General features: G+C 37.4%; 1 protein-coding gene across 4 annotated transcripts in view; it reads left to right on the plus strand.

The window, feature by feature from the left end:
• ALKBH8 (alkB homolog 8, tRNA methyltransferase) overlaps nt 1-15,438 on the plus strand; it is a 70,548-nt gene that overhangs the window by 13,327 nt on the left and 41,783 nt on the right. For all 4 annotated transcript variants that reach the window (XM_029209315.1, XM_029209319.1, XM_029209316.1 and 1 more), the window contains 4 exons: nt 155-286; nt 1,334-1,429; nt 3,438-3,542; nt 4,657-4,727. In XM_029209315.1, the coding sequence (XP_029065148.1) occupies nt 155-286; nt 1,334-1,429; nt 3,438-3,542; nt 4,657-4,727 (404 nt within the window). The remainder of the gene's footprint in view (nt 1-154; nt 287-1,333; nt 1,430-3,437; nt 3,543-4,656; nt 4,728-15,438) is intronic.

Genomic DNA, 15,438 nt, shown 5'->3' on the forward strand with positions numbered 1-15,438 from the left:
TTTTGTTTTTAATATGTTGTGTGCCTTTCAGCATTCTTATTTCTAAAAATGAGGTTTGGGATTTTATGAACTGATAAATGGCTATTGGACAGAATTATTTGTCTATGAGAACTTTAAGTTTTGTATTTTGATTATTTTAATTTCATTTCCCCAGCACAGTGGAAAGAGTTGGGGCTTCAAGCCTTGCCTCCAGGCCTCATGGTAATAGAAGACATTATTTCTTCTGAGGATGAGAAAATGCTTTTGGAAAGTGTTAACTGGACAGAAGATACAGACAATCAAAATTGTAAGTAAAACTTTAAATCTGGTATTTAAAAGTTTCTGCAAAATGCCTTATCCTCCTTTGGTTTATTAAAACTCTTATTTCCTCAAAATTACTGAAAGTACCCTGGATACAATGTTAGGTAAGTCATACCAACAATTCTTAAGAGCATTAATAATAAATAGCATTTATATAGGTATCAATTTAAAACTCCAAACTGATTAATATTTATTAGTCAACATTTGTGCAACTAACATTTATAAGCCGTTTTATATACAGTTGGTTGTCTGTTCCGTATGCATGAATTCCGTCAACCATGGATTGGAAATATTTGGAAAAAAAAGAGAAATTCCAAATAAATAAAAAAAAAAAGAAAAAGAAAAAGAAAAAAGAAAAATTCCAGAAAGTTCCAAAAGCAAAACTTGAACTTGCCGCATGTTGGCAACTATTTACATAGCATTTACATTGTTATTTACAACTATTTTACATAGCATTTACATTGTACTAGGTATTGTAAGTAATCTAGAGATTATTTAAAGCATGCTGGAGGATGTGAAAGCTGTATGAAGGTTACATGCAAATACTGCACTATTTTATGTAAGAGACTTTATTGTCCTTGGATTTTGGTATTTGAGGGAACCAATCCCCCAAGGATACCCAGGGACAACCCTATGTTGTCTTATTTGGTTCTCTCCACCCTAAGACAAATTTCCTATGAGGAATCAGTAGTTCAGTAACATATCATTATAATGTAGTAAGAACCTCCTGGAGAAATTTACAAATTAGTTACTTTGACTCTTTTCCAGATCATTAGCAATCTTATGAGTGGCAGTGGACATGTTTAGCTCTTTCAGATTGACTGGATGAAACCCTTAAAAGTTTGTTTCAATTTTAGACTTAAAAGAATAGCAGCTATGAGGTAGAATGTTTCATTTTACTAAAGACAATAATTTAGCAGTTAACAAAAGTTACCATTACTAAACCAATCCTTATTCATAAAGTTGACTTTGAAATACATGAGGAATCAAATTCTTTTTCTCCTAAATAGTTTACTTTCTTCTCTTCATACAGTTCAAAAATCCTTAAAACACAGAAGAGTAAAGCATTTTGGCTATGAATTCCACTATGAGAACAACCATGTAGATAAAGATAAGCCATTACCTGGGGGTAAGTAATTGTTGTGTTTTTTTTATACATTAAAAAAAATTTTTTTTAATTTATTTATTTAATTAATTTATTTTTGGCTGCATTGGGTCTTCATTGCTGCATGCAGGCTTTCTCTAGTTGTGGCGAGTTGGGGCTACGCTACTCTTTGTTGCAGTGCACGGGCTTCTCATTGCGGTGGCTTCTCTTGTTGCGGAGCATGGGCTGTAGGTGCATAGGCTTCACTAGTTGTGGCATGCGGGCTCAGTAGTGTGGCTCGTGGGCTGTAGAGCACAGGCTCAGTAGTTGTGGCACACAGGCTTAGTTGCTCCGTGGCATGTGGGATCTTCCTGGACCAGGGGTCGAACCCGTGTCCCCTGCATTGGCAGGTGGATTCTTAACCACTGCACCACCAGGGAAACCCAGTAACTGTTAATAAATAATAAGGGCTGGTAAAAAATTAATATATTAATAATATTAGGATATCATGGTTGAGATTATTTTTCATTTGTCATTTGTAGGTAAACTTATGAAACAGTTGATTAAATTTAAACCATTTTAATTAACTAAATAGTGTAGTTTTGTGTTAAAAATGTTATACATATAAATAAAGCTAAATTTAATTTCTCTTGAACACTATCCATACTCCCATACTCCTCTTCAGAAGTAGTACCATTAACAGTTTAGTGTATACTATTTCAATCCTTATAAATGAGTTTACATCCAAATAGCCTGTAAACGTATATAGGTGTTAACACGTAGTATTACATTGTATGTTATAAATTGTATATTCATATATTACCACAAGAGATCTTATATAGGTTTTCATTTTATTGAATGTTCAATAATAGCTTATTCAGTTAATTTCCTTTTGCTAGACATTTAGGTTATTTCTAGTTTTTAGCTGTTACAAGTTGTGCTGCAGTGAATATCTTTGTATACACCTCTTTATGCATTAAAGCAAGAGTTGCTCAAGGGAAACTACTAAATTAGAATTGTGTCAGAGTTATGTTCGTTTAAAAATGTCAATAGACACTGACGAATTGCACCCTAAAAAAGCTATACCAACATACTCTCACAAAGTGTATACCTCCTTCCCCCTACCCCTAGCAGCATGTGATATTGTAAAACTTTTAACTTTATAATCACCTGATTACTAGTGAGGTTGGCCATTTTTATTTCCTTTTCTGTGAATTCTTTTTCATCTTCTTTACCAGTTTTTTCTAATGGGTGGTCAAATATATTAATAAGAATTTGCTACATAATCAGGATATTAATCCTTTGGTAGAATTCTTCGTTGGAGTTAAATTTATCTGTATTTTTATGACTTTAATCTTATTTAAATATTTCCTTTGCCTCATGAAATAACATTTATGACTCCAATAAAAGTAAGTTAGTTCCACTTTGAAAAGCATGTATTTTAAAGAGAAATAATTTAAAATAATTAAATTTAAAGTAAATTAATAATTTAAAATAACAAAAAAGAAAGTGGTCAGGCTAATTCCAGTATAAAATATCATAAATGTTATAATCTTATTTCTGTTTTACAAAATACCAAAATTGTTGTCTGCAAAATTGTTCTTTTGTACATTTTATTTCATAAAATCAATAAAATAACTTTAAAAGATACTTAAAATTTTGTTTTAATTTTACTTTGCTTGTGAGTTTACTGTTATGTTTGGATCTGACCACTAAACTAAAAGCTGTGTGATTTTGTTTTGTTTTGTTTTGTTTTTGCGGTATGCGGGCCTCTCACTGTTGTGGCCTCTCCTGTTGCGGAGCACAGGCTCTGGACGCGCAGGCCCAGCGGCCATGGCTCAGGGGCCTAGCCTCTCCGTGGCATGTGGGATCTTCCCGGACCGGGGCACAAACCTGTGTCCCCTGCATCGGCAGGCGGACTCTCAACCACTGCGCTACCTGGGAAGCCCCAAAGCTGTGTGATTTTTATCATAGTGACTATTTTTTCATTCTTGGGTAAAACATGCAAAGTAAATATTTTAATATGTTTCACCTTTATGATTACTGGTTTCAGGTCTTCCGGACATTTGTGATAGCATTTTGGAGAAATGGTTGAAGGAAGGTTTCATTAAACATAAACCTGATCAACTGACTGTTAACCAGTATGAACCTGGGCATGGTGAATATTTCTTCTTCTAAAATTCCAGTCATATATTTCATAACTAAGTGGGTTATATAACTCTCTAAGATCAAAGATAGTATTTTTTAGCTCGAACTGACTCTTAATTTGCTTATGTTTGTTACCTGTGTTGATTTCAATCCATTTGCAATTCTACGCTCAGTCTCTTGAGGAATTTGCATCTCTAAGTGTAAACAGACACAGTTGCTATTTGTGATTTTCTTTGTTCTCCCTCAACATTTTTTTTTAGAGAGGGAGAAGATTGCTTTAAAAACAAAGGAGGCATGTAAAGTGGAAGAAATCAAATAATTTACAGGTACATAGAAGAAGACTAACTGGTTGGATCATCATGCTCTTCTTTCTCTTCTGTTGAGAATGTGGAAGACAATTCTAGGATGATATTTTAGTAAAAAATCTTTAGGTTATTGATTTTTTGCACTTGTTAGCAGCATCTTTGTCTGATATTTGTACTAATCAAATGATATTGAGGGTTTTATTAATGGCAGGACTTATGGCGTTTTTTCCTTCTCTGCATTTATCAGGATGTTTTATGATAGCTTATTTACCTATCAGTCTTTCCATTGGTCTATAAGCTCCTTGAGGACAGAGATTGTGTCTTACTAGGTTTAGGTACTCTCACCATGTAGCAAGGTCCCTTTCAAGTAAGAGATACTCATTTAACATAGATTGAGAGACTGGTGGAAGAAGCCATATCTTAGTTATTGATAAGATTAGTCTTCACACCTGGCTGTTGTTTTTGTTCTACAGGTACTTGGGAATCCAGTATTCAGAGGTTAAAATGACTTTGTTAGTTATCTTTCACACTTCCTCTTGGGCTGGGATTGAGTAAATGTTCTAGTTAAGCAGTGACTCTCAAATCTTTATTTTACAGTCAGGTCACAATGGTGCTTTAACATGAAGTTATATTTTTAGTTTAGACTTAGTTTAATTTTATTCACATTGACCTTAAATGTTTCCTTTTAACTAAAATTACAGTATGTTCCTGTTTATCAAATGATGTTTTCACTCTAATACTATGAGGCTATATTTAGAGTTGTCTTAAATCTACTAAAAGGAAAAATGAAGTGACCTGTTATCCTATCTTCCATCTCAGGAATTCCTGCTCATGTTGACACGCATTCTGCGTTTGAAGATGAGATCGTTTCTCTCAGTTTGGGGTCAGAGGTAAATATTCAAACATTTTTATTAGCTATCAACAAATGCCTTACCTTATACAATGCCCTTTTCATAGGATTTCTCACATTTCTTAATCCAGGTGAATTAAGATTTAAAAATGAAATGTAAAGGCACCATTAACAGTTTCATTTCTTACAGACTGTGAAATTATCACAGTCTCTTCTTTTAGGTGTCCAAAGTTTTATCTATCAGTTCATCAGATGCCAGGAAAAGTCCTGTAAGTTAATTTTTACATTTTACTTTTAGAAGTTAAATAAAATCCAGACTTCCATTTTGCAATAATTTACTGTAGCAGCATTACCATCTAGTGGCTAAAGATAGTAGCTGCAGGCTATAGATAAAAGAAACAAAACTAAAATGTAAGTGTCTGGAATTGTGATAAACTTTTTCACATATAGTGTATGATTCAGTCCCTTCAACAACTTTGAGTAGTAGAGGGTAATGTCCTTATCTTTACAAATGAATAATAAGAGGTTCATGTTTATTCATTGACTTGTTTTTAATAGTTGTACTTTATTTGAACTGCTAAAGAAGCTATCAAAAGTCTGATTTAAAGCAATCCTTGCAAACTGCAGATAGAATTTTAGATAGAAATCAACTTAAAAGCTTTTGTACAGCAAAGGAAACCATAAGCAAAATGAAAAGACAACCTCAGAATGGGAGGAAATATTTGCAAATGAAGCAACGGACAAAGGATTAATCTCCAAAATATACAAACAGCTCATGCAGCTCAATATAAAAAAAAAAAAAACCCAATTAAAAAATGGGCAGAAGACATTTCACCAAAGAAGACATACAGACGGCCAAGAGGCACTTGAAAAGATGCTCAACATCTCTAATTATTAGAGAAATGCAAATCAAGACTACAATGAGGTATCACCTTACACTGGTTAGAATGGCCATCATCAAAAAATCTACAAGCAATAAATGCTGGAGAGGGTGTGGAGAAAAGGGAACCCTTTTGCACTGTTGGTGGGAATGTAAACTGATACAGCCACTGTGGAGAACAGTATGGAGGTTCCTTAAAAAACTAAAAATAGAACTATCATATGATCCAGCAATCCCACTACAGGGCATATACCCTGAGAAAACCATAATTGAAATGGACACATGTACCCCATTGTTCATTGCAGCACTGTTTACAGTAGCTAGGACATGGAAACAACCAAAATGTCCAATGACATTTCGAGATGTGATACATATGTACAATGGAGTATTATTCAGCCATAAAAAGGAACGAAATTGGGTAATTTGCAGAGATGTGGATGGACCTAGAGTCTGTCATACAGAGTGAAGTAAGCCAGAAAGGGAAAAACAAATATCGTATATTAACGCATATATGTAGAATCTAGAAAAACGGTACAGATGAACCTATTTGCAGGGCAGGAATAGAGATGTAGACATAGAGAACGGACATGTGTTCATGGGGGGGAGGGGAACGTGGGAAGAATTGGGAGATAAGGTTTGACATAAATACACTATCATGTGTAAAATAGATAGCTAGTGGGAACCTGCTGTATAGCTCAAGGAGCTCAGCTCGGTGTTCTGTGATGACCTAGATGGGTGGGATGGGGGTGGTGGGAGGGAGGTCCAAGAGGGAGGAGAGGACTCAGTGGTTAACAGTCTGCCTGCCAACGCAGGGGACATGGGTTCGAGCCCTGGTCTGGGAAGATCCCACATGCTGCGGAGCAGCTGGGCCCGTGTGCCACAACTACTGAGGCTGTGTGCTGCAACTACTGAAGCCTGTGCGCCTAGAGCCCATGCTCCGCAACAAGAGAAGCCACTGCAATGAGAAGCCCGTGTACTGCAACAAAGAATAGCCCCCGTTTGCTGCAACTAGAGAAAGCCCGCGCACAGCAACGAAGACCCAATGCAGCCAAAAATAAATAAATTTATTTTTAAAAAAGAGGGAGGAGATATAGATATACGTATAGCTGATTCACTTCATTGTACAGCAGAAACTAACACAACACTGCAAAGCAATTATACTCCAATTTAAAAAAAAAGAGAAATCAGAATTTCAGATCTATAAGAATCTTTAAAATATGAGGTTGTTTCAAAATCTGATCTTGTTCCTGGATGCAAATACTGTTTACTAGTATTTTTTTGCATTTGCTTAGTTCTTATCACTAACTATAGTGCTTTGGCTTTTTAACTTTTGCTAAGCTTGTGTGATTATGTTGATAATGTGACTACAGAGCTAGTGTATTTGATGAGACAACCATCTTATCAACTACATGTGTGGATTCTTATTAAGTGCTTTCAAAAATAATGAGGACAGGAAAGGAAAAGAGCTCTTCTTTGACTGGTTTATTTTAATTTTACCTCTTATCCTGGCTTGTAGCTTTAGGGGACCAGTAAAGAACATCTTTGTTTTTTCCTTCTGTGTAACCAATTGAGAAATGAAATGAAAGATAAATGAATATCAGACTGTCAACTTAACTACTGAGAAAACATGGAAGATCATGGCTTTGGATCTGTAGCCAAGTGGACTTGTTAATAATTCACCTATGAATTAGACATACTGTCCTTTACACTGGTACAACTGGAGACTTTTCCTATAGAGGCAGAGGCTGCCCCTATAACAGAGGACATGAGGAAGCATAAATTAGATTCTGCAAACCAGCGGGATTTGAGAAAGAGAGAGGAAAGGGCTCATCCAAGCAGGTTTGGCTCCAGGCTAACCAATCAGCTGAGGTGCCTTCTCTCCTGGGGAGTTGGAAGTGAAGGAATGGAGAAGAGTGAGGTTTGTTCTTATTACTTTCACTCCTATAGAGATTCTCTCCATTCCTAGGGAAATAGAAAAATGGGGCCTAAGTGTTCCTCCAACACCCTAAAAGTTCATTATATAGTTGTTTTTTTTTGATGTGGACCAGTTTTAAAGTCTTTATTGAATTTGTGACAATATTGCTTCTGTTTTATGTTTCCGTTTTTTGGCCGCGAGGCATGTGGGATCTTAGCTCCCCCTGACCAGGGATCGAACCCGTACCCCCTGCACTGGAAGGTGAAGTCTTAACCACTGGACCACCAGGGAAGTCCCATTATATAGTTTTCATTTTTTTAACAGACCTTTATCGGGGTATAATTGCTTCACAGTACTGTGTTAGCTTCTGTTGTACAACAAAGTGAGTCAACCATATGCATACATATATCCCCATATCCCTTCCCTCTTGAGCCTCCCTTCCACCCTCCCTATCTCATGTCTCTGGGTCATTGCGAAGCACCTACCTGATCTCCCTGTGCTATGCTGCTGCTTCCCAGTAGCTATTTACATTTGGTAGTGTATACATGTCGACGCTACTCTCACTTCGCCCCAGCTTTCCCCTCCCCTCCCCCATGTCCTCAAGTCCATTCTCTATGTCTACGTATTTATTCCTGCCTTGCCACTAGGTTCATCAGTACCATTTTTTTTTCCTTTAGATTCCACATATATGTGTTATCATACGGTATTTGTTTTTCTCTTTCTGACTTGCTTCACCCTGTATGACAGACTCTAGGTCCATCCACCTCACTACAAATAACTCAGTTTTGTTTCTTTTTATGGCTGAGTAATATTCCATTGTATATATGTGCCACATGTTCTTTATCCATTCATCTGTCAATGGACAGTTAGGTTGGTTACATGTCCTGGCTATTGTAAATAGTGCTGCAATGAACATTGTGGTGCATGTCTCTTTTTGCATTATGGTTTTCTCAGGGTATATGCTCAGTAGTGGGATTGCTGGGTCATATGGTAGTTCTATATTTAGTTTTTTAAGAAACTTCCATACTGTTCTCCATAGTGGCTGTATCAGTTTACATTCCCACCAACAGTGGAGGAGGCTTCACTTTTCACCACACCCTTTCCACCATTTATTGTTTCTAGATTTTTTGATAATGGCCATTGTGACTGGTGTGAGGTGATACCTCATTGTAGTCTTGGTTTGCATTTCTGTAATAATTAGTGATGTTGAGCATCTTTTCATGTGCCTCTTGGCCATCTGTATGTCTTCTTTGGTGAGATGTCTATTTAGGTCTTTCACCCATTTTTTAATTGAATTGTTTGTTTTTTTGATATTGAGCTCCATGAACTGTTTGTATACTTTGGAGATTAATCCTTTGTCCATTGGTTCATTTGCAAATATTTCCTCCCATTCTGAGGGTTGTCTTTTCGTCTTGTTTATGGTTTCCTTTTCTGTGCAAAAGCTTTTAAGTTTCATTAGGTCCCATTTGTTTATTCTTGTTTTTATTTCCATTTCTCTAGGAGGTGGGTCAAAAAAGATCTTGCTGTGATTTATGTCATAGAGTGTTCTACCTATATTTTCCTCTGAGAGTTTTATAGTGTCTGGTCTTACATTTAGGTCTTTAATCCATTTTGAGTTTATTTTTGTGTATGGTGTTGGGGAGTGTTCTAATTTCATTCTTTTACATGTAGCTGTCCAGTTTTCCCGGCACTTATTGAAGAGGCTATCTTTTCTGCACTGTATGTTCTTGCCTCCTTTATCATGAATTAGGTGACCATATGTGTGTGGGTTTATCTCTGCACTGTCTATCCTTTACCATTGATCTATATTTCTGTTTTTGTGCCAGTACCATACTGTCTTGATTAATGTGGCTTTGTAGTATAGTTTGAAATCGGGAGCTTGATTCCTCCAACTCTGTTTTTCTTTTTCGGGGTCTTTTGTGTCCATATGAATTGTAAAATTTTTTGTTCTAATTCTGTGAAGAATGCCCTTGGTAGTTTGATAGGGATTGCATTGAATCTGTAGATTGCTTTGGGTAGTATTGTCATTTTCACAATATTGATTCTTCCATTCCAAGAATATGGTGTATTTCTCCATCTGTTTATGTCATCTTTGATTTCTTTCATCATGTGTTATAGTTTTCTCAGTAAAAGTCTTTTGCCTCCTTAGGTAGGTTTATTCCTAGGTATTTTATTCTTTTTGTTGTGATGGTAAATGGGAGTGTTTCCTTAATTTATATTTTTGATTTTTTTGTTGTTAGTGTATAGGAATGCCAGAGATTTCTGTGCATTAATTTTGTATCCTGAAACCTTACCAATTTCGTTGATTAGTTCTAGTAGTTTTCTGGTTGCATCTTTAGGACTCTATGTATAGTATCATATCATCTGCAAACAGTGACAGTTTTGCTTCTTCTTTCCAATTTGTATTCCTTTTATTTCTTTTTCTTCTCTGATTGCCATGGCTAGGACTTCCAAAACTATGTTGAATAAGAGTGGCGAGAGTGGACATCCTTGTCTTGTTGCTGATCTTAGTGGAAATACTTTCAGTTTTTCACCATTGCTTATGCTGTTTGCTGTGGATTGGTCATATATGGCCTTTATTATGTTGAGGTAGGTTCCCTCTATGCCCATTTTCTGGAGAGTTTTTATCATAAATGGGTGTTGAATTTTGTCAAAAGCTTTTCTGCATCTATTGAGATGATCATACGGTTTTTATTCCTTAATTTGTTAATATGGTGTATCACATTGATTGATTTGTATATATTGAAGAATCCTTGCATCCATGGGATAAATCCTGCTTGATCATGGTGTATCCTTTTATTATGTTGTTGGATTCTGTTTGCTAGTATTTTGTTCAAGATTTCTGCATCTATGTTCATCAGTGATATTGATCTATAATTTTCTTTTTTTGTGATATCTTTTTCTGGTTTTGGTATCAGGGTGATGGTGGCTTCATATAATGAATTTGGGAGTGTTCCTCCCTCTGCAATTTTTTGGAAGAGTTTGAGAAGGATGGGTGTTAACTCTTATCTAAATGTTTGATGGAATTCGCCTTTGAAGCCATCTGGTCTTGGACTTCTGTTTGTTGGAAAATTTTTAATTATGGTTTCAATATCATTACTTGTGATAGGTCTGTTTATATTTTCTAATTCTTCCTGGTTCAGTCTTGGAAAATTGTACCTTTCCAAGAATTTGTCCATTTCTTCGTGGTTGTCCATTTATTGGCATATAGTTGTTTGTAGTAGTCTCTTATAATCCTTTGTATTTCTATGGTGTCAAATGTGATTTCTCCTTTTTCATTTCTAATTTTATTGATTTGCGTCCTCTCCCTTTTTTTCTTGATGAGTCTGGCTTTATCAATGTTGTTTATCTTCTCAAAGAACCAGCTTTTAGTGTTATTGATCTTTGCTATTGTTTTCTTCATTTCTATTTCATTTATTTCTGCTCTGATCTTTATGATTTCTTTCCTTCTACTGCCTTTGGGTTTTCTTTGTTCTTCTTTCTCTAGTTGCTTTCGGTGTAGGGTGAGAGTGTTTATTTGAGATTTTTCTTGTTTCTTGAGGTGATATTGAATTGCTATAAACTTCCCTCTTAGAACTGATTTTGCTGTGTCCCAAAGGTTTTGGGTTGTTGTGTTTTCATTGTCATTTGTTTCTATGTATTTTTTTATTTCTTCTTTGATTTCTTCAGTGATCTCTTGGTTATTTAGTAGTGCACTGTTTAGCCTCCATGTATTTATGTTTTTTACAGTTTTTTTCCTGTAATCGATTTCCAATCTCATAACGTTGTGGTCAGAAAAGATGCTGCATACGATTTCAATTTTCTTAAATTTTCAGAGGCTTGATTTGTGTCCCAAGATGGGATCTATCCTGGAGAATGTTCCATGTGCACTTGAGAAGCAAGTGTATTCTGCCACTTTTGGGTGGAATGTTCTATAAATATCAATTAAATCTATCTGGTATATTGTGTCATTTAAAGCTTGTGTTTCCTTATTTATTTTATGTTTGGATGATCTGTCCATTGGTGTAAGTGGGGTGTTAAAGTCCCCCACTATTATTGTGTTACTGTCTATTTCCCCTTTCATGGTTGTTAGCATTTGCCTTATGTATTGAGGTGCTCCTATGTTGGGTGCATAAACAGTTACAATTGTTACATCTTCTTTTTTAGATTAATCTCTTGATCATTATGTAGTGTCCTTCCTTATCTCTTGTAACAGTCTTTATTTTATACTCTATTTTATCTGATACGAGTATTGCTACTCCAGCTTTCTTTTGATTTCCATTTGCATGGAATATCTTTTTCCATCCCTTCACTTTCAGTCTTTATGTGTCCCTAGGTCTGAAGTGGGTCTCTTGTAGACAGCGTATATGGGTCTTGTTTTTTGTATCCATTCAGCCAGTCTGTGTCTTTTTTGGGGGGCCTTTCATCTATTTACATTCAAGGTTATTGACATGTAAGTTCCTATTACCATTTTCTTAATTGTTTTGGGCTTGTTTTTGTGGGTCCTTTTCTTCTCTTGTGCTTCCCGCCTAGAGAAGTTTCTATAGCATTTGTTGTAAAGCTGGTTTGGTGGTGCTGAATTCTCTTAGCTTTTGCTTTTCTGAAAAGCTTTTGACTTCTCCATCGAATCTGAATGAGATCCTTGCTGGGTAGAGTAATCTTGGTTGTAGGTTTTTCTCTTTCATCACTTTAAGTATATCCTGCCACTCCTTTCTGGCCTGCAGAGTTTATGCTGAAAAATCTGCTGATAACCTTATTGGGATTCCTTTGCATGTTATGTATTGTTTTTCCCTTGCTGCTTTTAATATTTTTTCTTTGAATTTAATTTTTCTTAGTTTCATTAATATGTGTCTTGGTGTGTTTCTCCTAGGGTTTATCCTGTATGGACTCTCTGTGCTTCCTGGACTTGGGTGACTATTTCCTTTCCCGTGTTAGGGAAGTTTTCGACTATAATCTCTTCAAATATTTTCTCAGACCCTTTCTTTTTCTCTTCTTCTGGGAACCTATAAGTTGAATGTTGGTGCATTTAGTGTTGTCCCAGAGGTCTCTGAGATTGTCTTCAATTCTTTTCATTCTTTTTTCTTTATTCTGCTCCTTGGCAGTTATTTCCACCATTTTGTCTTCCAGCTCACTTATTCGTTCTTCTACCTCAGTTATTCTGTTATTGATTCCGTCTAGTGTATTTTTCATTTCAGTTATTATGTTGTTCATCTCTGTTTTTCTGTCCTTTAATTCTTCTAGATCTTTGTTAAACATTCTTGTATTTTCTCAATCCGTGTCTCCATTCTATTTCTGAGATTCTAGATCATGTTTACTATCATTACTCTGAATTCCTTTTCAGGTAGATTGCCTATTTCCTCTTCATTTATTTGGTCTTGTAGGTTTTTACCTTGCCCCTTCATCTGTGACATATTGTTTTGCTCTCTCATTTTTTTTTCCTTTTTTTAATGAGTGTGATTGTGTTCCTGTCTTCCTAGTTGTTTGGCCTGTGGCTTCTAACACTGCAGTTTGTAGGCTGTTGGGTAGAGCTGGGTCTTGGTGCTAAGGTGAGGACCTCCGGGAGACCTCACTCTGATGAATATTCCCTGGGGTCTGAGGTTCTCTGTTAGTCCAGTGGTTTGGACTCAGAGCTCCCACTGCAGGAGCTTTGGCCCAACCCCTGGCTCATGAACCAAGATCCCGCAAGTTCTGCGGGATGGTAAAAAAAAGGAAGAGAAAAGGTGGGAAAGGCCTTGGCTGTGGAGGGTGGGGCCGAAGCAGGGGTGATGTTTGGGCAGTGGGTGGGCCTATGTTTAGGACCAACAGGGCTGGGAAAGGCTGTGGTGGGGTGGGGGGTGGGGCTTAAGCTCAACAGAACAGAAGGGGCTCAGGAGTGCCTGCTGCCCCTGGTCTCAGAGAGTGGGGGACCCTGCCCTGGGAGCCCAGCAGGCTTCCTGGGCTTGAGTGGGCGGGGCAAACGCCCTCCACTCCTCTCCTGCTCCTCCGGTCCTGGAGGCCCCTTTCCACCTGCCTCTGCTGATCTCCCCGGCCTCCCTCATACGCCCCCAGGGCCCGTGAAGCCTGGAGGGGGCTTTGGAGGGCGGGGGACTGGCCTGGGAGGTCAGCAGGCTCCCCGTGCCCAAGTGGGAGGGGCAAATGCCCTCTGCTCCTTTCCTGCTCCTCTGGTCCTGAGGGCTCCTTCTGCCTGCCTATCCTTCTCTCCCGACTTCCCTCCTACTCCCCTAGGACAAACCCAGCCTGGAGGGGACCTCTGAGGGCATAGGACCCGGCCTGAGAACCGGGCAGACTTCTCCAGCCAATGTGGTAGGGGAAATGCTGGGCCCACTCCCCCCTGATCCGAGCCCCTGAGGGTCCCTCCAGGCATGGGAACCCCTCTCCCCTCTCAGCCACCCCTCAGCGGTGCCGGTCCTGTCCAAACTCCACTTCTCCCCGCCTCAGTTCCCCCACATCCTACCATCCTCCTTGGGTGTTAGGCTCCCCGAGCAGAGTCCGGCAGGCGCCCCAGTTATGGGGAGACGTGAATTCTGCATCTTCCCACACCGCCATCTTGACTCTGCCCCCCTCTATAGTTTTTAATTAAAACTTGTGAAGAGGGGAAAACTTACCTCGAGTTGCACTGAAAATCTGCTGTAATTGTTATCTCCATTTGGTGTCTCTGGAAGCGTATACTTTTTTTTTCCAGTTTTTTTTTAAAAAATTGAAGTATAATTGACTTACAGTATTATATTAGTTTCAGGTGTACAGGATAGAAATTTGATACTTTTATACATTGTAAGAGGATTACCACGATAAGCCTAGTTGCCATATGTTGCGATACAGAATATAGTCAATAATATTGTAATGCTGTACATTATATCCCCGTGACCAATTTATTTTGTAAGTTTGGGAGTTTGTACCTCCTAATCTCCCTAACCTATTTCACTCATCCTTCCATCGTCCTCCCCATTGGAACCACTAGTTCTCTGTATCTGAGTCTGCTTCTGTTTTGTTATGTTTTTTTTAGATTCCACGTATAAGTGAGATCATAACATCTTACAGAAAAAACCGGAACAAACTTTTTTGGCCAACCCAATGTTTGTCTTTCTTGTCTGACTTATTTCACTTAGCATAAAGCACTCTAGGTTCATCCCTGTTGTCGCAAATGGCAAAATTTCCTCCTTTTTTATGGCTGAATAATGTGTGTGTGTGTGTGTGTGTGTGTGTGTGTGTGTATCTCACATTTTCTTCATCCATTAATGGACATTTAGGTTGCTTCCATGTCTTGGCTGTTGTAAATAATGCACATGAGGGAGCACATATCTTTTCAAGTTAGTGTTTATTCCTTTGAATAAATACCCAGAAGCGGAATTGTTGGATCATATAGTAGTTCTATTTTTAATTTTTTGAGGAACTTTCATACTGTTTTCCTTAGTGGCTGAACCAATTTACATTCCTACCAACAGCATGCAAGGTTGCATTTTTCCCATATCCATGCCAACACTTGTTATTTCTTTTTGATAATCACCATTCTGACAGGTGTGAGGTGATACCTCATTGTGTAGCAATCACCTATTCTATGCTAGGCCTGAGGTAGGTACTATAGTAAGTTTTTCCTTATGAGGAATAGCCAGGTCCTCAGGAATAGATATACATACGACTACTATTGTTCTTGTTGTGCTAGCTGTCTTATTTGGGTTATCTGTGTATATGAATCTGGTGATTTATTTTGCTTAAGGAGGAAAGCCCAGGACATAAATAAATGGAATTTAGGAAGCCTTCTCTCCAAAAATGTACGATACACCACCTATATTTTCAAATAAATTATTTATGATGAACTTATTCATTCATTTATTCACCCCAAAATATTTGTGGAATATAATCTACTAGACAGAATCTAACAAGTAAATGAGGATAAAATCCAAAAAATTTTTATTTAAGCTAAAATGTTTCATTACCTATGTAGCCTTATCATGTACAAAGGAAAACTTAATTTTACTG

The sequence above is a fragment of the Monodon monoceros genome, unplaced genomic scaffold (assembly GCF_005190385.1).
Source record: "Monodon monoceros isolate NGI ecotype Baffin Bay Population unplaced genomic scaffold, NGI_Narwhal_1 Super_Scaffold_7, whole genome shotgun sequence".
In the NCBI taxonomy this organism is placed as follows: Eukaryota; Metazoa; Chordata; class Mammalia; order Artiodactyla; family Monodontidae; genus Monodon; species Monodon monoceros.